At 38.7% G+C, this 27,382-nt stretch overlaps 2 protein-coding genes across 4 annotated transcripts in view; one reads left to right on the top strand and one right to left on the bottom strand.

The window, feature by feature from the left end:
- LOC135432602 (calcium/calmodulin-dependent protein kinase kinase 2) overlaps nucleotides 1-14,180 on the bottom strand; it is a 49,127-nt gene extending 34,947 nt beyond the window's left edge. For 2 of the 3 annotated variants that reach the window (XM_064688312.1, XM_064688319.1), the window contains exon 1: nucleotides 14,026-14,180. Coding sequence is in view for 1 of the 3 variants with exons in the window: in XM_064688344.1 (XP_064544414.1) it covers nucleotide 14,026 (1 nt within the window). In the remaining 2 variants the exon portion in view is untranslated. The remainder of the gene's footprint in view (nucleotides 1-14,025) is intronic. The other variant, XM_064688344.1, reaches the window with a different exon arrangement.
- LOC135432626 (uncharacterized) lies at nucleotides 6,178-8,682 on the top strand. Its single transcript, XM_064688357.1, has 3 exons — nucleotides 6,178-6,222; nucleotides 6,277-7,600; nucleotides 8,592-8,682. Coding segments are annotated over exons 1-2 (1,095 nt in total). The 5' UTR covers nucleotides 6,178-6,221; the 3' UTR covers nucleotides 7,371-7,600; nucleotides 8,592-8,682.
- Nucleotides 14,181-27,382: the final 13,202 nt, after the last annotated feature.

Genomic DNA, 27,382 nt, shown 5'->3' with positions numbered 1-27,382 from the left:
TAACCTACGGCAATAAGTCCGAACTATTAAAATACCATTCATGCGACAACGTGAACCTCACATGTGTCGATGACATACTTGTCCCAGAGAACATTAGGGATGACTTTAGGCAAATGCTAAAGAAAAGAATAAGAGCATTTTCGACCTCTAACGAGCCGTTGCCATTTAATACTTCTGTAATCGCCACGATCCGTACCGATAATAATGACCCGGTATACTCAAAACTATATCCGTACCCAATAGGGGTATCGGATTTTGTCAACAACGAAATTGCACAGCTATTGAATAGCGGCATCATAAGGCCGTCGAGGTCAGCATACAACAGCCCTGCGTGGGTTGTTGATAAAAAGGGTTTAGACGCCAATGGCAATAAAAATAAACGACTTGTCATTGACTTTAGGAAGCTAAATGAGCGTACTGTTGCCGACCGTTACCCGATGCCAAATATCCCAATGATTCTAGCGAATCTGGGTAAGGCTAAAATCCTGATATCATCAGATATACCTCGCAGAAAAAGATCGAGAGAAGACTTCCTTCTCAGTAAATAGGGGGAAATACGAGTGTTGCCGATTGCCTTTTGGTTTGAAGAATGCTGGAAGCATCTTCCAAAGAGCAATCGATGACGTTCTTAGAGAACAAATCGGAAAGTGTTGTTACGTCTGTGTTGACGACGTAATAATTTTTTCCGCAAATGAACAAGACCATATCAAACACATAGACGAAATACTTCAGCGCTTATACGAAGCGAACATGAGAGTGATTAAAGAAAAAACAAAATTTTTTAAAGACAGCGTCGAGTACTTAGGTTTCATCGTAGCCAGAAGAGGCGCGAAAACCGACCCTGAAAAAGTCAAAGCGATACAAGAATATGTCGAACCGACAAATTTGTATGCACTCCGTTCGTTCTTAGGCCTAGCTAGCTACTACAGAGCGTTTGTAAAAGACTTCGCGTCTATAGCAAGGCCTCTGACAAATATGCTAAAGGGCGAAAATGGCTCTGTTAGCAAACGTATGTCGAAAAGGATACCCATAGAATTTCATGACACGCAAAAGCGACGCATTCGAACGTCTAAGAAACATTCTCGCATCTGAAGGTGTTATGTTAATGTACCCGGATTTTAAAAAACCCTTTGACTTGACAATTGACGCTTCGGCAAGTGGCATTGGTGCTGTGCTGTCCCAAGAAGGGAAGCCGATTACAATGATATCTCGCACGTTAAAACAGTGTGAGACTCATTATGCAACCAATGAAAGGGAACTTTTAGCTATTGTTTGGGCTCTTGGTAAACTGCAGAATTATCTGTATGGTACTAGAGAGCTCCACATTTTCACAGATCACCAACCCCTGACCTTTGCAGTGTTCGAAAAAAATACTAATGCAAAGATCAAGAGATGGAAAGCATTCACTGAAGAACATAATACTAAAATATATTAGAAACCAGGGAAGGAAAACTATGTGGCAGACGCATTGTCACGTCAAAAAATCAATGCCCTGCAAAACGCGCCCCAATCGGACGTAGCCAACATTCATAGCGAGCAATCGCTCACTTATACAATTGAAACAATCGACAAACCCGTAAATTGTTTCAGAAACCAAATTATTTTGGAAGGAGCGCGTTATGCCTTAAATCGGAAAATCATTATGTTCGGTAGTAAAATTCGTCACATAATACAGTTTAACGATAAGAGTGACTTAATAAAAACTATAAGCCTCACGGTTAATCGCGACGTTGTTAACGCAATTCACTGCGAATTGCCCACTCTAGCCGCTTACAACATGAGCTAGTATCATTATTCCCATCCACAAAATTTTTGTATTGCAAAAAAGTTGTCTCTGACATTACCAATAAAGACGAACAACTAGAAATTGTAATCTCGGAACACAACCGCGCGCACAGGGCAGCGCAGGAAAATATTAAGCAAATCCTTCGGGATTATTATTTTCCTAATATGACGAAAATAGCCAATAAAGTAGTGATAAATTGCTAAGTGTGCACTAAAGGAAAATACGATAGGCACCCAAAGAGACAGGAACTTGGCGAAACACCCATTCCATTTCACACCGGCGAAAGATTCCACATCGATATTTTCTCCACAGACAAGAAATTGTTCCTGACCTGTGTTGACAATTTTTCAAAATTTGCTATCGTACCACCATTGGTGTCCAGAACAATATCAGATGTGATCACCCCCATCCTTCAGGTGGCTAACTTTTTCCCGAATGTGAAAACTATCTACTGCGATATTGAAGCAGCATTCAACTCAGAGACAATCACCTCACTGCTAAAAAGCTAATTTGACATTGACATCGTTAATGCACCCCCACTCCAGAGCTGCTCCAACGGGCAAGTGGAACGCTTCCACAGCACTTTGATAGAGATCGCTAGGTGCCTCAAAATCGACAAAAAAATCAATGACACGACCCTGGCAATTCTCAGAGCTGCCATTGAATAAAACAAAACATTACATTCAGTAACCGGACAACGGCCGATAGACGTTGTTCACGTTTCCTCAGATAAAATACGTCAAACAATCAGAGATGAAATTGCAAAGGCGCAACAAGACCTGCTCCGCAGATCCAACCCGGACAGGCAAAACAGAATATTTGAAGTAGGCGAGACAGTTTACATAAAAAACAATAAAAGATTAGGAAACAAGCTATCGCCCTTATGTTCCGAAGAAAAAGTTCAAGCCGATCTAGGAACCACAGTTCTCATTAATGGGAGGGTGGTCCATAAAGACAACCTTAGGTAGTCACGAGAGCTTCAAATCCAAACAAAATAATAAAAAACCTATAATTTTGGCTCTCTACAGGTTCATCGGGATACTTCTCGCCCTCATGACCACAACACAAGCTCGGATCTCCGATTTCTCAAATGCTAATTATATTCCCATACTCGATGGTAACATTTTAGTATGGGAACAATATAGCTGCGTAAGACACACCACTAGCCTCACTAACTTCCTCAACATTGTAGATGATACTAAAAAATTGTCCGAATCAGTCCCACATTCGCATATGCGAAAGTTACTAGAAATTGTTGTGGAACACATCGAAACCCTTTTGGCCACTTTAGCAGTCCATCATAGAATAGCTAGAAGCTTAGATTTCCTAGGCACGGCGTTAAAAATAGTTGCAGGGACCCCTGACGCTGCAGATTTAGAAAAAACACAGAAACAAATTAACAAACTCACAGACGCAGTGAACAAAATAATCCAGGCAAAGAAGGGATAACTAATTGACACCCAACATTTATTTTAAACACTAATGACAAGAAATAGAATGGTTATAACGGAAATTCAAAATTTAATATTGACAATAACACTTGCAAAGTCTAACATTATAAATCCCACCATTTTCTATACCGATGATTTGAAGTCAATTTTCGTTGAGCAGCTCACAGAAGTCCCTATAATTAATTTAATGGAGGTGTCTAAAATTAAGATTTTACAATCCGATAGCGTACTTCATATACTAATCGAATATCCTAGAGTTGAGCAAATTTGCAAGAAAACAATAATCTTACCTGTAGCTCACAATCAACTACGAGACATTTTGCAAGGAGTCGACACATGACAGTTGCGCTCGAGCGGTTCATGCCCTTGGCAACGCTAATTGCCTTACTCAACCCAGCCATCTATTACCAATCTTACTAATCGACGAGGGAATAATTGTTATCAACGAACAATCTGCAAGGGTCAGCGTCGCAACTCATTCATAAGCAAAGTTCCTAGCATCGTTGCCTCACCCTACTCAACATTACCGGGCATGACCAAGTCTTAAGCCTTTCATCATTACATAGAATGAAAGAGCAAAACATCTATTTTATTCAGCAACTCAGAAATGAGATCACATCAGGCGAATCACCCAAAGTCTGGTTCGTGATTGGAGTCGCTGTCAGACTGGTTTTCTGTGGATAGGTCGTACTACATCAGCTCTGGTACCGAAGACGTGCCTCTTTGAAAATAGAAAGAGCAATCGCCCAAATCAACGTATCCGAGGACGGCCACGATCTTGAAGGGGGAATAGTTAAGGAGAGTCCCTCGCATTTATCCACCAAGCTACCCTCGCACTCCTAAACCACCAACGACATGAACGAAGTGAGCAACTTGCGGAGCTGCCCTCGATCCAAGTAAACATCTCATATGTCGCAATGCAGTGATCGGCCCCTTATAACGTATTTGCTGAATAAGCAGCAGCGACTTTGTAGGTGGAGCGAATGGCCAGTACTTTTCCACTGACCGTTCTTAGGTTTAGCTTCAGGTTCTTAGTTTGTATAGCTCTGTAGGAATGATTTATCAAAAAATGATATTTTAACTAAACTCCACTAAGCTCCCAACATTTGAAAAATCTTTCAACATCAAACGACTACATTATATGGCGGTCGTTAAATAAATTGTTGGAAAAGCCATTTGTGCTTTTCACGATACCTTTTCAAGCTCCACAATTATGAAATCCCATCAATAACAAATTATTTTTTTCATATAGCCTGTAGCAATCGGTCTGGAATAGTGTTTCAAAAAATTTTTTGCATTTTTTTAAAATCTGGTCCAAAGTCGAATTCGTTTTAGTTTGGGTCCGAGACTCGCTCACTTGCTCAGAGAGCAAGAGAGTAAAAAATATGTATTATTGGTATGGTAGAACGGCATAGCTGTTTTTTACTTCGCTCCCAATTAAGGAAACTGTGCACAAGTAACAAATTAAATTTTACTCAAATTTCGGACGCATTTCTTCCCTTTTTAAGGGACGAGTAATATGAAATAATGAATGAGTTTGCCACGTCGATGCGAAATTCTAGCATTTTAGCTCGTTATCGTTGGTAAGGAAACAAAAGCGTTGGCATGTGTGCTTTTAAAATTTTTTGGACTTGCCATGCACGCATCCTTGCACAATTTTGTACATGGATAAAAGCATTGTTACGTTTGAGTGCCTGCTGGTTGCCTGCCTGTCCCATGCAAATTTGACAACATTTAAAGTTTTTGGGAATTCTGAATTTCGAGCTCTAAATACACATACAACTGTGTGTGAATGAGCAGATCATGGGCGCAAAAGAAAATTGTTTTATTGGCATGGGTCTGACGGGGGCCTCTCTTTTTTATGATATCGAAATCAAGCTTTGGACCAGAAATAAAAAAAAGCATGGCCACATGCGTTTATACTAGCTGTCCAGTCTATATATTGTATGGTTAGTGGTTTTGAGCAAATTTCCAAAGTTCACGAGCACTAATTAAAAATTTGTGGATACTTTTTATATTAGCCACATTCAGTTTCAATGATGTTTTTGTTGTTTGGCATCAGCTTTAAAAACCCTAAAACAAGACTAAGTTGTTTCAATTTTTAAATAAAATGTATTACGTTCCTCAAATTTACGAGAATTGATCTTTTAGATCTAGGAAGACGTTTGGAATTTTCTGAATCCATTTAATAGATAATTCTTTACACTGACAATTTCATCCTTAATAAATGTCTCTCCGATTATTGTACATATATTTTTTACAGAAAAAACTAGCAGGCATTGTTGTTTATTAACAAGTTTTTCATACCCTTATTGAGTGTATAAAAATGTCGTCATGAAATAAATATATATACTAGCTGGTATTTCCTGGACTTGTCTGATTCAAGTTTTGGTCGCAATTTTGAAACATAAGATTTCCATCCATTTTCTGTCCGTGAAAAATGTTAATCTGCCCGTACCATTTGGGCCAAGAAATACATTATACCCTTTTTACCCATTTTCAATAAGTTCAGGGCATAAAAAAATCCCAAGACAATGCCGCATAAATTCGTTGACTCAATTTTGATGGGTTTCAGATTTCAGTTTCAGATCCGGATATAAAAACTAAGAGTTTAAGCCCAGGGTGTCCGACCAAAATTATTTTTTATACATACATACACAAAAACACGTGTACACACAAAAGGGATATTAATTCCTGAATAATTTATTTTTATTAAATCTGCGCCGGGCAACGTGGACAAAATCAAGCTAGTTTAAAATGTATATAAATTTAATGTCTATACAGGCTTAATACCAATTGTTTGGCTTTTTCCAATTTCAAAAAGACCACACTCGATTTAATTTGAAAAAATATCTATATTTAGATCTTTTAATGCTTGAACATACAGCATATATGTTCTATATTTGTACGTACATCCGCTTTACGTCATTCAATTTTTGGCTTTTCAACAGTAATCGTCAATAAGTTTAATTAGTTGTAAAAGAAGTAAGTAATTATAGCGAATGTTATTAAATAATTTTAACTTTTTCTCTCATTTAGTGGTATTGATGTGTCATTGGAGTTATATTGCTTTATGGCTGTTGTGTATGGTAGCAACATTACAATCTATAGAATCTAGTAAATATGCAGGCATGCCTTTTTCTCGACATGAAAAATGGACGCAAACTTTGAATGGAGAGTATATACCGATCCAATTTTATAATGCTATGAGATCAGCGGAGGCCTCTAAGCAATCATTACAAAACCAACTGAGAAATTTTTTGGAACAATTACAGAAAAATCTAACGACGTCTACTTTACTATCTCTCAAAGACAATAACCAACAAAATGCAGAGCGTCAGTTAACCAAATTATATGAATTATCGGTATTTTTTTATACAGCGGCCGACGTGGCTAGATTTTTTGCCCGAGATTCCGAGATTTTCTTCGAAATTGCTAAGAACTCAAGTTATACCCTGTTGCTCCAGCTTCGCCAAATTCCAGCAACTCAACCTACTGCAATTAAATTACTTCTAACCAATTATTTTGCAGAAATGGAATTTTTTCATGTTATGTTTTCCGAGATTATTGACGAAGCACTGGAATACACACAGAACATATTACTCGCGACTCAAAAGACCTTTACATACTACGCAGATATTCAACGATTTATTTTGCAAAACTGGAATTTTAAGGGTGATATAGGCTGCTGTAAAGAATACATGGAATTTTGCCAACTTTATTCGTCCCAAATCTTTAAATGTGCCGCTGGACACGGTCTCGACGTTGCATTTGACGTGTTCGCCATAACTGAGCTTACTAGCAAATATGTTATGCTGCAGCTTGAGTTTCGGATTCAACGACTCTTCAACTGTTTTTATTTTGGAAATTATGAAATTCGATGTAAATTTCTTCAAAATGCTGAACGAGACTTTGAAATATTATTCAGTAAAATTGAGGAATTGGAAATATTTTTTGACACCAAAATAAAGAATGGTCGCGTTTCAGCACTTAGAGTGCGACGTCAAGCTCAAATTGAAGAGGGTGCGTTCACTGGCGTAAAATCTTATGATGCTTGTATACCTAAAGACTTTCCACATCGTCAAATGCATCAGAGCTTAAAGTTGTGTTTTTATAATATAAAAGAATATTAAACATATCGTAATGCTTTTAAGGAGTCAACTTTTCTACACAGATTTGTGTGCAATGCATTCAGCTTTATTTAAGAAAATTCATCAATTTAAATATCAACATGATTTCACTTGTTTCAAAATAAACGTACTCGTTGCTTGATTACACTTCCTGGCGAGAGATTTACTGTGTGTTTGCGCTCGTATTGCTATACGCTATATACCGTAATAATAGAGGAAACCTCTTGGTTCAGGTAATTGGTAACTGTGAAATAGATGCTTAGATAGAATAATTTTATTTACTGACATTTTCAACCCGGTAATTTTATTTCCAACCAAAAAAAGATTGTTCGTTTACAAATTTAGAAGTCTTAAGACGAATGCCTACAAGGCACAGGCATAATACAGTATTGACAAAATCGTATCGATAATGCAAGTAAACATAATATTTGTATTGAGTTTTTAATTTTGATTTTAAACCAAATTTAAAATACATACATTGAATGCGTAAAACACATTAGGCCGGGAATCGGCTTTAAACTTATTGAAAACCCAAACACAAGAAAGAACGGCTAACACCACAAAAATTAAAGCCCTTTGTAGAATTATAGCTTACGGGTTCGCTAATATTCGAAAAGAATACTTCCTTAAGAGCTTTATGGTATACTAGACCGATAATGATGATATGCTTATACGTAAGGAGCACAGTAACACTAATAAATTCCTGGATTTGTCGAGTTATACAGAAAACAAAAATCTGGTTTATACAAGAACTTACTTTTCGTTCGATCGTTGTACTGGTTGCACAAAATAAAACACGATTTAATTGCGATAGGTGTAAGACTTAGATTTTATTTTCGTAGAAACAGACATATACACTTTATGGGTTCGGGGACGTTTAATTAATACGCAATTAGTACTAGTCCAAATTTTATTCGTTCAATTAGTTTCAAACTCATTTTCATTAATACACGAATTATATCAGTGGAATTCCTGATCTCCTCCACCATACAAAATGTGCAGTGGGCACAGAAAAAATATGAATTCAGGGTTATATTAAAAGATTAAACTACTAATGTATACTCAGTGTTACAACGTAATGCATTAAGCATACTTCTTTGTAATTCAAACATCGAAGACTTATGGAACATTGTGTAGCATATATCAAATTCAAACAATCTAGAATAGGTTGATTTGAGTAAAAGACAAATATTTTAGTACCTTATTACATTTTTATTTTTTCAGTTTTTTCGACTAGTGCCAATGAAATACAACATTTCGAGTACAGAACTTTTATATGCAGTAGCCAAATAAATTTGCGAATAAAATTAGTGATCTCATTGTCAACAAAATGAAAACATCGAGTCGTATGTTCTAAATAAAAAGACTTATTCTCCAAGCAAATATGAATACGATTGAGGATATGAGCCATATTAGCCATATAACCAGAACCATTAGCTAGTAGAGTACGAAAACTTTGGCATAGTGATATAATTGGTGTTATGGTGACATTGCAGCAATTATGCAACTGTATAATTCCCATGTAAATCAAGTCATCCACAACATGACAAGCACTTTTATTAATATGTTTCTTATCTGTAATCTTAGCTTTCCATTGTTTTGAATCTACTGTCTGATCGAAAAGACTTTTATTAACAACGTTGCATGCCCATTCAATATTTTGAGGAACACCAGGCAATTTCTTTTTGGCGAGTTTAATATTTCGTAAAAGCGACCTAAATAATTGAGCAACATTAAATTCGCCCACTTCTGCTAGCTCATATATAACATCACCAAGCCAGTTGAAGACAGGAACTACAAAGTCATTTTCGCGACCCTTCTGCATATCAGTGATAGGCTCAATCATTACAGATATTAATTTGATTATCACATTGCCGTTTTGATGCCACTTTTCGTATTCATTCTCTATATTCCGTACGTCGTCTTCATAGAGCGCAGTATTTTTTACAGATGCCATTAGGCCAACTAATATTATGAGTTGAGTAGCTCTAGGTATGCATCCCATTGCAATAGATTAAGCCCAAGTACTGTTTGAACAGTAGATTGATCTGTATTTGCTGACAAACTAATTAGGGTGAACAAAACGAACTTCTTTCCTAATTCATACAATACATACATATATTTACATAGAAAATAAAGAATTTTCAACCGGTTTTATTAAGTGATTCTTTATACCTAGTATATTGAACATATTTAAAAAATTATTCTGCTAATTAAATTATCCTCACCCCAATAACAACGTCTTATAGCCCCAGTTGATTTGGTCCACTCTAGTCACTGGTCGTACTTTAATATACATACATATCGACATATATATTTGATTTTAATAATTGATTTTCTGATGAAGTACATGTATATGTATATATCATGTGCTTCATCAGAAAATTGATTTTTAAAACAAATATATATGTACATATGATTGTGTGTGCATGCAAACTGAAACATGGATTTAAGGCTAATCTATTACTATATTGATAATTAAAAAAGTAAGCAAAGAAAAATTGCTTTGTTAAAAGTTAAAACTTTCTACAACATACGCCAGAAAACGTTCTAGGTACGAACACATATACATAAACGTGTACGTATGTGTGCCTTATCAGACAAAAGCAAAAGTTGAAGCAAACGAAATCAGCATTATATATTTTTGAATATGTATGTATACAGTATAGTACAGATAAACGCTACAGCTGATTTCACGATCTTCGAGAAACTGCTGTAAACAAATTTTAAATTATAGCAATGTGTACCGCTTAACTTTCCGTTAAAAAAAATAATAATTTAACGAAATGAAATTATTACTCTAAAACAATATGTAAACTTTTCACTTTAATTTGAATGTGTGCCTTGGACCTTTTACCGAGTTTAATGGGTAATGCTCAGCGAGGGCGTACTGTGTTTATAGCAAGAATATGTGTTTAAATAAGTACGAGTGTATGTACATATCCACATCAATGAACAACACTCGTATAATTTTTTATAATGTGCATTAACATTACAAATAGTTTTGTATACATAAATATTTTTCTCGTATGTTAGAAACACAATGAAACTTTTAAGTGGCAACTTTAGCGAAAGAAAAAATGTTTATTTTATGGTTAAGAAAAGAAATTTTGTTTCTACATATATCCTAGCTAAATTTTTTGCTTATATATTAACATTTAATAAAATATTTTTGAATAAAAAATTTGTACTAGTACCGTTGTTATATATTTATTACTATTTAATTTTATTTTCCCTGGTCACTCTACAATAAACTAGACGTAACATAGCCTTTTTAAATTGTATTTTCACCGGCAAATGTATTATTCGAACTATCTGCTTTATTACAGCACCTGTAGTGCTCTATGTACCCAAGATACTAGGCGATTACACTAATCTTAGAGTCAACTCTAAGATGGGTGCGATGTGGATGCCATACAACACACGCTGAATGACCGGTGTTTTGTTAATAAATAATTCAATTGAAAAAATAAGTTTTCGAAGATCCTTCATCTGCGTACTTTATTTATTATTTTAAATTACCGTTTATTCAATGTGCGAAAACACATGCACTGTTGAAGTCAATAAGAGACGGTTCAAGCAATTATTTTTCAAGGTAAAATGCTTATTTTTTAAATTTTGTTTTCTTGTAAAGGGTATTAATATTTTGTCATGAACTGGCATAAAATATATATATATATTCTTGATCGGCATCAAGACCAAAGTCGAAATGCAATATCTGTCTCTGTTTTTATGCGAACTAGTCCCTCATTGTCTTGAAAAATTGCATAGGTGTGTCTTTTTGTTGCATGGCACCAAATACTTTGAAAACGACCAGACCCGCGTACTATATCACATAGCTTTCTATAAGTTGAGGTTTTAACTTCTTGTGAAATAAACTTTTATGTTTATGAACATATCTTGATCAAACCCAGCATGTATACGTTTCAATATACTCCCTACAAACTACTTTCTATATGGGACTACTATATCATATGTTGGGAGAATAGAAAAACTTGTAATTGCTAAGTTAGAAACATTTTCCTTAAAGAACTCATGGATCGAGAGGTTCCTCCCAGAGCTCTATCTCAATATAAAATATATATATAAAACTATTTGTATATATATAAAACTATTTGTATATATATAAAACTATTTGTATATATATAAAACTATTTGTATATATATAAAACTATTTGTCTTGACTGACTTACTAATTAACGCACAGCCCAAGCCGTGAGAGCTTCCACACGCAAGTGGAAAAATGCGAAAAACTTTTGTATTACACTTTTTTGTTTACCATCATTTCTGGCTCAAACTCAATTCTAGAGATATTTGTTTAAATTGATTTGAGGGGCAAATCCTTCCAAATAGGGATCATAGATTTGGTAGGTTTCCATTTGAAATTCAATTCTAGGAAACTTTATGAAAATTCATTCACGTGATGCAAAATCCAAGCTTCCTCGGTGGGAAATGCCTATTAATGATGTTTTGACGGAAGGTTTAAGTTCGGTCCGATTTGCTTCAACTTATTTTCAAAGCCCTACTTAAGAACTTAATGAATACGTGTTCTTGATTTTGAAAAAAAAAAACGGAAAACGGTTACTATCCGAACGGCTTCAAAATCATTTTTAAAGATCTTTGTGTAAATTAATTCAGTTTTCGCAAGATCTGGGCGTTTTGGATGGTAATTACGGGTCAAGGTTTGAATGAGCGAAGTTTCGAATGTAAGGTCGTTTGCAAAGTTCTTCAAGAAAATTAATTTCCGAAACCAGAAATTTTCAACTTTTTTGCCCCGAACCCATAAAAAATGGGTAAAAAGGGTATAATGTATTTGTGCAATGTAAATGTGCAACAGGCAGAAAGGAGCATCTTCGACCCCATAAAGTATATATATTCTGGATCAGCATCAATAGCCGAGTCGATCGACAATATACGCCACAATTTAAATGCAATTGACTTGAGAATACACAAATATTCTATAGCACAATAAGTTGTAGATACTGTACAAAATTTCATCAAGATCGGTTAAGAAACAAAGAAATTATTAAAGATATTATTTGGCTTTCCTCGTATCAGCGTCAACAAACGCAAATTCCAACAAGAGGTTCTAGTCAGGAGCTCCCGACTAGGGGATACCCTGAACCCTCTTCTTCCGACATCATATGCAGTTCGCGCTACGCGCTCGTTTGCTTAAGTAGTAATAAAAATAAATGCAAAAAAAAAAATAGTTTCCTCAGTAGGCTTCGAACTTGCATTACCTGCCGCCGACCCTACTCAACCACCACGCCAATAATTAAGTCTTCATGAGAATAAAACGAGAATAAAACAATACAATCGCAATTGCAATGCTGTTGATAGAATTCAAAGCAGACACCCATGAATATGTGTGTGTACATGTATACAAAAATACTTGGAATTTGCGCTTGCTGCCGCTGATTCGAGGATAGGTAAAACGTCTTCTTTAATAACCGATCTTGATGAAAGTTTCTACAGTTCTAATTGGACTAGTAGCGTATTGGGTAGTAGCGGGGTGGTGATGATAGCTAAACAAGGAAAGATACTTGATATATATACATATATACTATTCTAGAAGCTACGTGTCAAGTCTGGTGACTCTAGCTCTAATTATACACCAAAACTGTGCGACTGTTGAGTTGAGGCGGCGGCAAGTAGTGCGGTCAGTTACGAGTACGAACCCTGCCAAGGGAACTTTTTTTTTATTTTTATTTTATCTTTATTACAACAAACGAGCGCATATCTGTATTTGGTGTTGTAATAAGAGGGTTTAGGGTAACCCCTAGTCGGGAGAACCTCTTACTTGTTTATATGTAGGAGGACAAAGAAACTAGTACCTGCCAATTTCGGTCAATATCTTTAAAAATTCTTAAACAGTACACTATAACTACATATTTTTAAAGTGGTACATTCGTATTAGATGAACGTTGTGGACTACTTTTAAGCTTTCTTATGTTACTTTATTTATTTTCTGCGATGATATAATAAGGTATTACTGAAAAATGAATTTATGCGAATGCGTAAAAAAGGGTTTTTTTTATTTTTTTAGTAAGAATATGTTCTTTCGTACGTACATACAAACACTTATATGCTATTAGCTGCGGAATGACGTACCAATCAAAACAAACGTCCGTACAATCGGAAAGAAATATTTAATCGTCAAAAACTAAATTCGACGGCAACTACATAACTCATATATGTATGTACATACAAATAGTTACTGATTCCGTACTTGTATTTGTTGCATTCACACATATGTATGTATGTATGTATGTTTATATGGTCAGCAAGGATTTAACAGCTTCTCACAAAGTACATCATTCGCAAGCAATTGTATGAATTTATTTGGTCCCTTAAAATTCATAAATCCACTATTGAAAAATTAACGGTGCCTTGTTATATTTTCAGATATATATGTACGTACATAAATTGGTTTCACATGCACATACAGAATTACAATGCTTATTCATTCATACTACACGTAATGTATGTCCAATAAGGATTTTCATATATTTATACATTCGCACAATAATAAAAGATTTGTGTATACACACAATATATGAATATAATGATAATGCAAATTTAACTAATTTCTTCAGTATATACCTAACACACACATACTATGCACAGATAAAGCTAATTTTTGTTTCAAGCCTCTTACTATATAAAATTGATTTGTTCAATTATTTATTTGTAGAAAAATACACCACAAAACACTGTGCGCGGTAGAATCTTAACAAAGACTGAAAGGAATCGTGTTGTTTAGTTAAGCTTTACGTAAAAGTTAATATAAAGCTAGCTTTGGTAGCTTTAAAAGCTTTAATTCCTCAAAAGCCAACTGCGAGCAGCTGCGACGCACTTGCTGAACTAAGATTCATCACCTTTTACACATATACATGTGTACATATTTATATACATAGTTATATGCAAAAATATATATAAGTATGTATGCATATAATGAAATTAGTATATATGTATTTACAAACGAAAGTTTATATGTGCTCGTGTGTGAATAAATATATATTGATAAGATATAAATATATGTATTATATTTATTTAATGGTGCGCGCACAATTTAAACTCCATGTAAGCATTCATTCATATATGCATACATACAAGTGTAGCCGTGCATATGTGCATGCATGTACGAAATAGAATCGAGTGCAATATTTATCGACAAGTTATTTTTATAACTTTTTAATGCATATATGTACATATGTCAAAAAAAAGCGTATGTGGCTGTCGATGAATATTGCTTATTCGATAATAAAATACAGAACAATTAATACGTTTTTAGTTAAAACTACAATTATATTATTTAAGAACAATATGTGACACATTTTTTCATTCTAATGATGAACATTTTTCTTATTTTCCTTTGCATGATTGTTGCGGGTCGAATTAAGCAAACGATTGTTTAGTATTGAAAGTATGTATTTTTGAATGTCGGGCACATTGTTTTTGGATTGTTGCCATTACCACTAACCAAAGAACATATGTATGTATGTCAAGAAATTATTTTTACGAAGCGAAAAATTCATATTTTCCAGATTAAGGTGCACTTTAAACAACATTTTTTTAATGTTTTTATGTATTTTATATTTTATATTGATCTATTATTTTTCTAAGAACTAGTTTAAAAAAATAATTATTGAGATCGATTACACCAAACAATTTTTAAAAATCAAAATCAAAAAGTATCCATTTTTCATGGTGTCAAGAAATGGTTTTGACAACCACTTTCATCGATTTCGCAATTCGTTTTTGATGCGATCCCGTTAGAATACAGTTTTCATATTTTGCCTCTTACTTTGCCTATGAATTCAGTTAGCATTTTCTGAACAATTTTTGAGCGCGTGTTGAACTTTGTGGACAAACAAAAATGCCAGGGAAGCGAACATCTTTTGATATTGCCCAATTGGTTTACTATAACCACCAGATCGGCAAAACAGTGATAGAGTTATCCGAGATGTTTTCGTCGTCCAGACAAACAATATATAACATCTTGGACCGCGCAAAAAATGAAAATAGACTAGACACAAAGGTCTCAAGTGGGCGAAAACTATCTGATGGAGATGAGCGGAAAATATTGAGAAAAGTGGAAAAAAATCCCAAAATTTCTATCAGGAACATTTCACGGGATCTTGAGCAAGAAAGTGGTATCAATGTTTCCCATGAAACAATAAGAAAGATCCTGAATTCCGATGGCTATACATCACAAATGCACTTGGAGAAGCCAGCAGGGTATTGGGATGACGTCATATACTGTGACGAAACTAAAATTATGCTTTTTTATAATGATGGACCATCCAGAGTCTGGCGGAAGCCCTTAAAGGCATTGGAAGCCCGGAACATAATACCGACGGTAAAGTTTGGAAAACTTTCCGTGATGGTATGGGGCTGTATGCCAAGCAAGGGCGTTGATGACTTGGCTTTTATTGAAAGCACTATGGATGCTGCCAAATATTTGGAAATATTAAAGACTTATTTAATAAATTTGGGTTTTTTGATGGCAACAGACCAAATTTCAAATTTTACCAAGATAATGACCCCAAGCATAAGGCTCATATGGTAAAGATGTGGTTGCTATACAACTGTAAAAAAGTATTGGACACTTCTCCACAGAGCCCTGACATAAATCCTATTGAAAATGTTTGGTCCTTTTTAAAGAAAAAAGTGGCAAAAAGGAGTCCGAAATCTCGCGACGAATTGAAAGCTGCTATTCTTGAAGAATGGATAAAGATTCCTGAAACTTATAATATGGATAACCTGGTTAAGTCTCTGAACCGGAGATATCAGGCTGTATGTGCTGCCAAGGGCCGTCATACAAAGTATTAGCGTCTTGTTTTTACTTATTTCCATGAACATTATAGGTCTAAAAACGTTTTGTCAAAACAATTTCTTAACACCATTAAAAATGGATACTTTTTAATTTTGATTTTTAAAAATTGTTTGGAGTAATGGATCTCAATATTTTTTTTTTAAATAGTTCTAAGAAAAATAATATATCGATATAAAATATGTAAAAAATAAAAGCATTAAAAGTATGTGGTTTAAATTGCATATTATTTTCGGATTTCAGAATTTCGAGCTTTACACACACACACACAGACACAAATGTGTGTGAATGGGCAGATAATGGACGCAAAATAAAAAATCATTATTGGCAGGCGTTTAACGCGCGCCCTTCTTTTTATGATTTAGGGCTTGAATTGAATAACTTAAATATGATAAGTCAACAAAATCATTAATACAATAAATATATAATTGAAGATTTTAATAAATGCATAAATGCTTCTATTCATATACAAAATAAGCACTTATGCGTGAATAGCAAGTCCAAAAACTTTTAAATGCACACATGCCAACGCTTAGGTACCCTTTCCAACAATAACGAGCTAAAATGTAAGAATTTCGCATCGACGTGGCAAACGCTTTCATTATTTCATATTATTCGTCAATTCAAAAGGGAAGATATTTGAGAAAAATTGAATTTGTGGGCATTTTTGCTTGTGCGGACATATACACATACAAACACTTAAACGGTACCTAGACATAAAGAGAGCGTTGAGAGCACTGAGAGTAAGTGTGAGCGAGATAAAAGTAAACAGCGATGCCGTTTTATCGCACATATCATATGAAAGAGATTAAGCCAAATCAGTTTCCTGTAGTGTAAGCGAATAAAAGGCATCATATGTATATTTTACTCTTCTTTTGGACCAGATGCACCGATTTTTTTTTGCCCGCTTTGCCTATACGTTATGTCCCATCTATATTTTCTTTGGTTAGTGCCATTACTTAAACCACTAACCATACAATGCATAGATATGCTGAAGAGCCGATTAATCGAAACACGATAAATCGCAAGGAGGGAACCCCAAGGGTGCCTGCGACCATTTTGTTATGCCCTGGGAGAAGAAGAAAACTGAGAGTGGCAGCCGGATACCGGCCTCGAAAGCCGAACGATCAGTGCACAAAGTCGATGTGGCTGATGCTTTTTATACCCTGAATAAAAATGGATAAAAAGGGTAAAATGTATTTGTGCAAATGTATGTAACAGGCAGAAGGAAGCATCTCCGACCCCATAAAATATATATATTCATGATCAGCATCAATAGCCGAGTCGATCTAGCCATGTCCGTCCGTATGTCCAAATGTGTGAACGCAAGGATCTCAGAAAATATAAGAACTAGAGACTTGAAATTTTTGCTGTAGGTCCTCCTAGTGCCTGCGCAGATCAAGTTTCTTTCCTATATTCGATAACTTGCCCCGTTTCCAAGTAATCGATTAAAAATTGATATCGATATTATGTTTTGTTTTTTTATACACTGAACCCTTTGAAAATGGGTAAAAATGGTATTATGTATATGTGCAAATGTGTGTAACAGCAGAAAGAAGCATCTCCGACCCCATAAAGTATATATATTCTTGATCAGCAACAACAGCCGAGTCGATTTAGCCATGTCCGTCTGTCAGTCCGTCCGTCCGTCTGTCAGTCCGTCCGTCTGTCCGTATGAATGAACGCAAGGATCTTAGAACCTATAAGAGCTAGAGACTTGAAATTTTAGCTGTAGGTCCTCCTAGTCCCCGAGCAGATTAAGTTTGTTTCCGATAATTGATAAAAATCAATATCGAAATCCTGTTTTTTGAGCAAATTCGGCAAATAGTATGAGCTAGAGTCACCAAACTTGAAATGTAGCTTCTAGAATAGTATATATATATCAAGTATCATTCATTTTATACCTATCGTCTGTTAGAAGAAGAGGGTTCAGGGTATTCCCTAGTCGGGAGCACCCGACAAGAACCTCTTACTTGTTTTTTTTTTTTTTTTTAACAATTTAGGTAAATAATAGGAACTAGAGTTACCAAACTTGACATGTAGCTTCTAGAATAGTATATATATATCAAGTATATTTCTCTTAATAGCTTTAACCACCTAACCACTACTACCTCACTGCTATAAATCAAGTAAAAACACCTATTCATGGTGCCCACCAATATAAGCCACAATTTAAAAGCAATTGACTTTTTGATAATACACGAATATTCTCTAGTACAATAAGATGTACTGTAGAAAATCTCAACATATTAAAGAAAACATGTTTTCGCTTGCCTCGAGTTTGCAGCAAGCGCAAATTGCAAGGGTTTCTGTATACATGTACACACACATATCATGCGCGTCTTCTTTGCTATTCTTCTATCCTGCTATTTTAATTCGTTCTTTTTTTTTTTAAACACTCGATTATTGGTGTGGCTGTTGAGTAGAGGCGTCGGCAAGTAGTGCGGTCTGTTGAGAGGTCGAACCCTACTGAGAAAACTATTTTTTTTTTGTTTTAAATTTATTTTTATTACTACAAAAGCAAACGAGCGCGTAGCGCGAGTTGCATTTGGTGTCGGAAGAGGAAGGTTCAGGGTATCGCCTAGTCGGGAACTCCCGACTAGAAATATTTATATTTTATATTTTAATTGTTTTGTTTACTGTGGGGACCTATTTTGCTTAAAATGAAAACAGAAAGTCGTGTTTCTGCAAGGGTATTTCATAGTCGGCTTGTCGAAATATATTAAACAAAGACCAAAAGTTGAACATTGTTATACCCTGAATCGATTAAAAATGGGTAAAAAGGGTATAATGTATTTGTGCAAATGTATGTAACAGGCAGAGGGAAGCATCTCCGACCTTATAAAGTATATATATTCTTAATCAGCATCAACAGCCGAGTCGATCAAGCCATGTCCGTCTGTCTGTCCGTCCGTCCGTCTGTCCGTATGTATGAACGCAAGGATCTCAGAACCTATAAGAGCTAGAGACTTGAAATTTAAGCTGTAGGTCCTCCTAGACCATGCGCAGATCGAGTTTGTTTCCAATAATCGATAACTTGCCCCGTTTTCAAGTAATCGTTATCGAAATCCTACTTTTTGCGCAATTTTAGTAAATAATAAGAGCTAGAGTCGCCAAACTTGACATGTAGCTTCTAGAATAGTATATTGTAAGGAAGCTACTGGCCGGGGTACAACTCTCAGTCTTACCAGTACCAGCAATCTACAAGAAATTTGTTAGTTTGCTGGGATGGTGGGCTAAGATGGGGGAGGAAGTGTTTCAAACGAACTATGACTCCTACTATTTTCATAGAATAGTGAGGAAGATGCATACACCTGACCGGGATTGCTCACGCGGTCAGCAGTCCAGGCCCCGATTCACACACGCAAGGCCGGGATTGCTCACACGGTCAGTAGACAAAGCCCCAACTCACAGACAAACACGACCGGGATTGCTCACGCGATCGACAAGCTAAGTCCTGATTCACACATACACGGCCGGGGAGGTTAGGAGACGAGGTTATGTTGAACACTGGTTAACTTCGGGGTCCGCAGTTAGTATTATTTGAAAACAAACGAATTAACCGACTTTCCTTTCTAATTTCCTTTATTCATATTCACTTATGACTCGCTATCTGACACAATTTCCCTAAGTTAAAGCCCTGCGGCACTGTTCGGAGCCCTAGTGCTCCCCTGCACACACTAACTCTCTTTCGTCTCCGCCATCTGTTGCACACGTCTACTTACTGTAACGCACGCTCCAAAAGTGCCGGCACGTTCGCAGGCGAGCCATGCGTTGCCTCGGCCGCTCAACTTCGCCGCGAGCTTTCGTAACTTCGCCTCGGAGCTTTCGCTCTTCGCCGCCGAATTAAAGCTGCGCTCTCGAGAAGGTGTTGAGTAACCGATCGGCAACGCACGGTTGCTGCGGCGGCCGGCGGTTAAATTCAAACCTACTTATGCGTGGCCCCTTACCCTAACTCCAATGATGTTACGAACTATAAGCTTAAAGGCTTCTAGCCTTTAGTTTGATTCTCTCCTATTCTAGTAATTCTTACAATTAACAAAACTCATAATACTGCTGGCTCCTAGCCTCTTACTTAGCTAAGATCTTATTTTAATACTTATAAACTGACAAAAATAAATTCGATTATGACAACATATGGGCTCCTTGCCGGGGATCCAGAACTGTGGGGTGGCTGACTCAAAATGCCGCCTCACAATATATATATCAAGTATCTTTCATTTTAAAGCTATCGTTAAAACTTCTATTTGTATTGCCCACCAATATAAGCCACAATTAAATGCAATTGACTTTTTGAGAATACACAAATATTCTATAGCACCATAAGATGTACTGCAGTAAATTTCATCAAGATTTATTAAGAAACACAATTAACAAAGAAACGTGTTTTGACTTTCCTTGTATCAGCGGCAGCAAGCGCCAATTCCAAGAATTTGTGTATGCATGTACACACACACATTCATGCACTTCAGCTTTGAATTCTATCAACAGCATTGCAATTGCGTTTGTATTGTTTACTGTGCTGCTATTTTAATTCGTTTTTTACTCATTAAGGTTAAATTATTGGTGTGGCTGTTGGGTAGAGGCGGCGGTAAGTAATGAGTTTGTTGAGTAGAGGCGGCAGCAAGTATTGCTGCTATTTTAATTCTTTTTTTACTCATTAAGATTCAAGGCTGCTGAGGCTGTTGAGTAGAGGCGGCACCAAGTAATGCGGTCAGTTGCGAGTTTGAACCCTGCCAAGGCAACTTTATTTTTTTATCTTTATTACTACTAAAGTAAACGAGCGAGTTGGTGTTTAAATAAGAGGGTTCAGGGTATCCCCTAGTCGGGAGCTCCTGACTAGAACCTCTTACTTGTTAAATTTTGCGACTTGCTGCTTGTGCACACGCACACTCTTTTTTGCGGCCGCAAGCTCACCGCAGGCATGCCAAAAAAAAACTAAGATCGTGCTAGTCTCCAAAATGTACACATTTACATATTGAAGAAAATATTTCAGTCTCACGATAAACCCTTGATCGTCTCATTCGCACACACATGTGTGTGTGTGTGTGTAGAGCTCAAAATTCAGAAATGCCAAAAATTTTAAATCTTGTCAAATTTGCATTGGCCAGGCAGGCAGGCAACCAAGAGGCACACAAACGCATAAATGCTTCCATCCATATAGAAAAGTGTGTAAGTGGGCGTGCTTGGCCAGCCCTTAAAGTTATCATGCATACATGGCAACGTTCAGGTACACTTACCCTTACAACAAGCATGGAAAATAGGAGTTTCGTATATGAACATGGCAAACCCTTTAATAATTTCATACAACTGCTTTCTCGAAAGAGTGTGAGTAGCATTGAAATGTTCAATTTTTGGTTATTTCTTAGAATTTTTCGACAAGCCGACGATGAATTACCCTTGCAGGAATACGACTTACTTTTTGTTTTTATTTTAAAAATTAAAAAAAAAAATAAAATATAAATATTTCATTTAGGTCACTTAAGTTTTTATTATTATTTTTAATTTACTAAAAAAACAGACTGACTGACTGAACCAAGAAATACATGATGGAGCATTTGAATGTGTGTGCCTTCTGCTACACACAATTGGCACACAATTGAAGAAAAGTCCTTGGCTCGCGACAAGCCCCGTGATCTACTTGTGCGCACATCTACACAACGCAAACATATGCATGTTTGTAGATATCGGGGTTAACATACTGATCGTTCGGCTTACGAGGCCGGCGTTCGGCTGCCACTCTCAGCAGTCTTAATCTCCCAGGCACCATTGGGGATCCCTTGCGATTTATCGTGTTTGGATTACTCGGCTGACTCTATTAACATCGGGAATAACATGGCAAGGGTCCAGGCGTAAACCTTGCAGTATTCAAATTGAAACTTCGTTTGGCATGCGACATGATCTTTTTTCTCTGCTCTTATTATAAGAGACTACAATGGCGACTTTCGCTGGAGATAAGACGTGGTGTAACATTTGGAGTTACAGTGCATGAAAATAGATCCAGTACTGGCCTCCTCCCTAGTTACAGAGTTTAAATATTTGGGCAACCAGCCTAAAAAATAATACAACTCAACTCCAAGCTGAATAGGATGAAGCAACGGTCACCTAGAAGAAGCCCACGCTTGAACGATGGAGAGGACATTAATAACACAATTGTAAGGTGGCTACTTGGATCAGCCACCCCACACTCTTAATCCACAGCAAGTAAGGCAAGGAGCCGTTTCTAATATCGATAGGATACAAGCATTGTTAAAAAAATTGTATTAGAATAAGAATACAGTTAATTAAGGGCAAGGAGCCACGTAGTCATCAAGGGCATAATTTAAATTTGAATTCAACCGCCGGCCGCCGCAGCAACCGTGCGTTGATGATCGGTTGCTCAACACCGTCTTCGAGAGCGCAACTTCAATTCGGCGGTGAAGAGCGAATGCTCCGAGACGAAGTTGCGAAAGCTCGCGACGAAGTTGAGCGGCCGAGGCAAGCGCACGGCTCGCCTGCGAGCGTGCCGGCACGTTTTAAGCGAGCATCAGAGTAAGTTGACGCGTGTTGAAGCAGGCGAAGCAAGAGACATAACCTTGATTGGGCAGCGGAGCGCTGGGGCTTTTCATAGGGAAGTAAAACAGGGTAGTGTACGATAGTAATTAAATGTGATATGAATGAATAAAGAAACGTTTGTAATGAAGCCCGCTAATTTTTTTTATCGTGCCGTGGCTAAGCTTTGTTCGACATAGCCCCCTTCCCCAACCTAGTGGGGCGTGTAGTGGTACGAGGCTGCGGACCGTCGCCTGTGTGAGCACTCCCGGCTGTGTGTGTAGTTCGAGGCTGCGGCCCGTCGCCTGTGTAAGCAATCCCGGCTGTGTTTATATATATTTCATGGTCCACTGTCATACCCCTGTGAAAGTAGTGTGAGGTGTGATTTGTTTAAAGCACTTCCTCCCCCTTCTAAACCCACCATCCCAGCAAACTAACAAATGTCTTGTAGATTGCTGGTCCTGAAAAGACTGAGATTTGTACCCCGGCCAGTAGCTTTCTTACACAATATATAAGAAGTAAAATGGTGAGCACTGTATCACAGCTGCAAGCTGCCGTGGATGTGGGAACAAGGTTACAAATTCCAGGCACTTTGGCCGCGGGTGTGAGTGCACAAGTAAGTATATTGACAGGAAGGCCAAGCCCATTTACGAACTAGCAAGCATGCAAGAGCATGAGTTACAGACGTCAAAAACTGGTCAAGGACATGAGTACAGTTACGGATTCCGTTCAATTAAGCAATGCTGGCGGGGGCGTTACGTCTAACTTGTCGCAATCTTTGATCTGAGCTTTAAGTGGAAGTTTGAGTGAAACTGCAACTTTGAGGAGGATTTGGAACAGTAATAACACCGCAACCAGGAGGTGATCGAGTGATGAATACTGGGCGGATCCGCATCAAATCAGCGACATAAGGGAACCGCACCCACTAGATGCCCAAGCGACGTAACATAAAATTAAGCTCTGTCGATTCGGATAAAAATTGTCTTCTTTTCTGCATTTTGCCAGTTGTAGGGGGTCAGTAGCGAACTGATACCAATGCGCTCCCCGACGAGGGCTCGTCTGTAAAAAAGCATGGTAAGCATGAAAATTAGTGGAGCGGATAAACGAAAACGTCATGTGACCTGAGCTTACCAATGCAAAGTCTGCATCGATGCGATGTCCAAACGTTGGGCATTGTTGCACGACTTGCCATGAAGTCGTATTGCGATGTTGTACCAAAACTTCTTATTATTTTAGACGATAAGCATATTGGACTTACATAGCTAACTAGAAGGTTTGCAACACAAGGGTCATTTGCAGTAAACGCCGAGTAGTCACTTTTCGGGGCTTAAGGTGAACGGACGTGCTCGCGGAAAACAATTAATAACCAAAACTTCAGTGCGCACCCAAACTGTCAAAGCGGCTATTGCAACTCTGCACAAAGAGTGCAAAGCACCAATAATTTCACAAAAACGACAAAAGTTAAAATAAAACTAATTGCTGACAAAGCAATTTGTTTTAGGTGGATCGAAACCAAATCAAACACAAAATAAGGTGGTCACAAATTGAGCAAGTCGGCTGCGTTGCCGTGCTGACATGCACCCGACCAGCGGTAATGCCAATAGAGCAAAAATTCCAGTGAGTGCTGACAACAGCAATGCACCCACAATAAATAACAAGGGGCCGTCTCGAACTAATGAGGTAGGCCAACTAAATGCTGACGCCGCACCGCCGCCGAGCACCTCAATGCTTAACAGCCGCTTAGCAACAGCTGCTAACAAATTCTCCGCGCTGATGTCTATAAGAAGTACTCCAGTCTCCCCTTCCTACCCTCTAATGGAATCCGAGGACCCCGGCAGCAGCCCACATGCTGGTGCTAGCACAAATAGAGAAGATGACGCCCTAGTGCAAATAGTAGAGGCCATCAAACCCAATTCGCGCGCCGCAGCTGCGGCTCGAATGATTCAAGCACAGGCAAAAAAAACTAACGACAAGCGCAAAGTCTCAGACAGCAGGACCCTACCTGCTGCGCGGCGAAAACTGAACAAAATTGACACCTGCCCAGATGGCACTGATGCTTCCAATAGATTTGCACTCTTGGCCACACCCGATAACGTCGAAGACATGGATACTGACGAATCTGACGCCGAGCAAGAAGAGAACTTGCATGCCTCAGCGACTCCTCAGGTTGGGGGCGACAGCCAGCCCAACGCTGCAGCCCATACCAGCACCAGCTCCTCCGTGCCCGAAATAAGGGCCAACAACAATGCCCCCACTGGAGGAAAGAAGCCAGCCCCCATCGTACTAAATCGGGTCAGCGACATCAGCGACGTGTGGCTCCTACTATCCGAAGTAGCGGATAACTTGACCATCAAATCCAACCTAGGTAGGACTATGCGACTCCTAGCCAATGATGTGCCCACATACAGGGCCATCATACAGATACTGGATGAACACAAAATTGAGTTCTACTCATACCAGCTGCAGGAGGAGAAGCCCTATCGCATAGTTATCAAAGGCCTCCACCACTCAACCGAGAGCTCGTCGACGACCTGCGGACCCAGGACCACACACACAGGACCACACGTGCACAATCCGAGCAGCAAAGCTAACAAGGAGCCCATAAACATCCACTTCATTAACTTGCAGCCGGCGACCAACAACAAGGAGGCTCTTACTATCAGGAAGCTGTGCAAGCAGGTGGTCAAGGTTGAGACTGCTAGAAGAAGCCAGGATGTGGTGCAATGCCATAGATGCCAGGAGTACGGGCACACGGCCACATACTGAAGAAAACAACACAAATCCGTTAAATGCGGGCTCAATCATCGCTCTACTGATTTCACACGGCCCGACTCAGTACCGGCAACATGCGTTCACTGCGGTGGTAACCACCCTGCCAACTATAAGGGCTGCGAGTGGTTCACTGAATATACAAAGCGTGCGGGAGCCCCAAAGCCCCCAAAAATGAAAAATCTCCCACCGACTCAAGCTAACCGAAGCCGCAGCAATAAAGTTCATGGGCCTACACCTGTTGTCTTCCCCCGTACAGCACCAACTGAACAAGTAGAAGGGCTTTCATACGCCGCTGCCACCAGAATAGGACTAGCTGCATTCAGCAAAGAGAACAACGTCCCCAGCGCTAGCCAGCGAGAAGGACCAGCGCAAGCTAGGCTACATAGATTGCTGAGGGAACAGCAACAGGAGAGGCTGACTGCGCAACAACAGCAACATCAGATATCTGGAAACGGGGAAGGACTTTCCTCTGCCATCAAGGACATGAGCCTAGCTATCGAGAGGATGACAGAAATGCAATAGCAGGCAAATCCTTACCCTTCTAACAGCGTTACTATCCAAATGAACACACCACTGAAGGTGCTAATCTGGAATGCCAATGGCATTTCAGGTAAAGTACTAGAGCTGGAGGCCCTAGTACAAAAATACACAATCGGAATAATTCTCCTGTCAGAAACTAGAACCAACGGTCCAACTTTCCCTAAAATTTTTGGCTTTGAGGCATACCCTGTACACTGGACTCAAAATCGCTCAGCTAGCGGTGGCTGCGCTGTCCTCGTTCGGAGTAACTTGGTTCACTTTCCGCAATTGACTATTACTAACCGTGTTTACCAATACTCGACTGTGAAAGTCTCCACTGATGCTGGTAACGTGGACTTTGGAGCAGCCTATTGCAGACCAAATGAGCAGACGTCGACTGACGACTGCAACGTCATACTCAACTCGGCTGGAAGCAGATATCTGGTGGGAGGCGACTGGAATGCACATCACTGGCTATGGGGCGCAAATAACAGCAATGCGCGCGGCCTTCAACTAGCTAGCAGCCTAGCGCACCGTCAAGCGAAAGTACTGTCCACAGGTTCTCCCACAAGATACCCGTACGGCAGCCGAGGCTTCGCCATCTACCAGGGGATCCCTGACCAGTGCCTCTCAATCGCTGACGATTGGGATCTCCCCAGCGATCACCTGGCCCTGATAGTTACCCTGGAGAGCAGGGCCAGGGTGGTCAGCGCAATACCGAGGCTGATCAACGCACGCACTGATCTCGGTGTCTTCCAGAGACAGATGAGTGAAAGTATACACCTCAACACCGAACTCTGCACTGGACGGGATGTAGAGGACGCCATCGAGCTGCTTAACGCAAAGATTCGCGCAGCAGCAGCTGAAGCCACCTCCCCACCAGTTGCCAGGCGGCTGGACAATGCTGGCATCGGGCTGCCCGCAGACATAGACAACCTGCTCAGGATCAAAAGGCGGAGCAGACGCAGGTTCCAGACGACACAGCATCCGTGGGACAAGGCGGAGTGGCGAAGAGCGGAGCAGCAACTCAAGGAGGCCCTTCGCAGACACAAAGACTCATCCTTCTCTAGAAGGTTGGAGAGCATGGACTATACCCATGACTCAGGATACTCGCTCTGGCGAGCAACTAAAAACCTGAAGCGTCAACCCTGGAGAACCGTTCCCCTTCTTCGCCACAATGGTAAATACTGTTTTACAGACGAAGAGCAAGCTGATACCTTCGCCAGCCACCTGGAGGAACGGTTTACTCCCTTCAATGTAGCCTCCTCAGAAGAGCTCGATGAAACAACCCGAGCGTTGGAGACACCGCTACAGATGTCACCACCTATCGGCCCCATCCGCGTGGAGGAGGTGATCA

This window comes from Drosophila montana, unplaced genomic scaffold, assembly GCF_035044405.1.
Source record: "Drosophila montana isolate Dmon_TW-CO22-7 unplaced genomic scaffold, ASM3504440v1 contig_1498_1, whole genome shotgun sequence".
NCBI lineage: Eukaryota > Metazoa > Arthropoda > Insecta > Diptera > Drosophilidae > Drosophila > Drosophila montana.
Note: the sequence above shows the minus strand (reverse complement) of the source record. Positions and strands in the feature narration are given on the sequence as shown.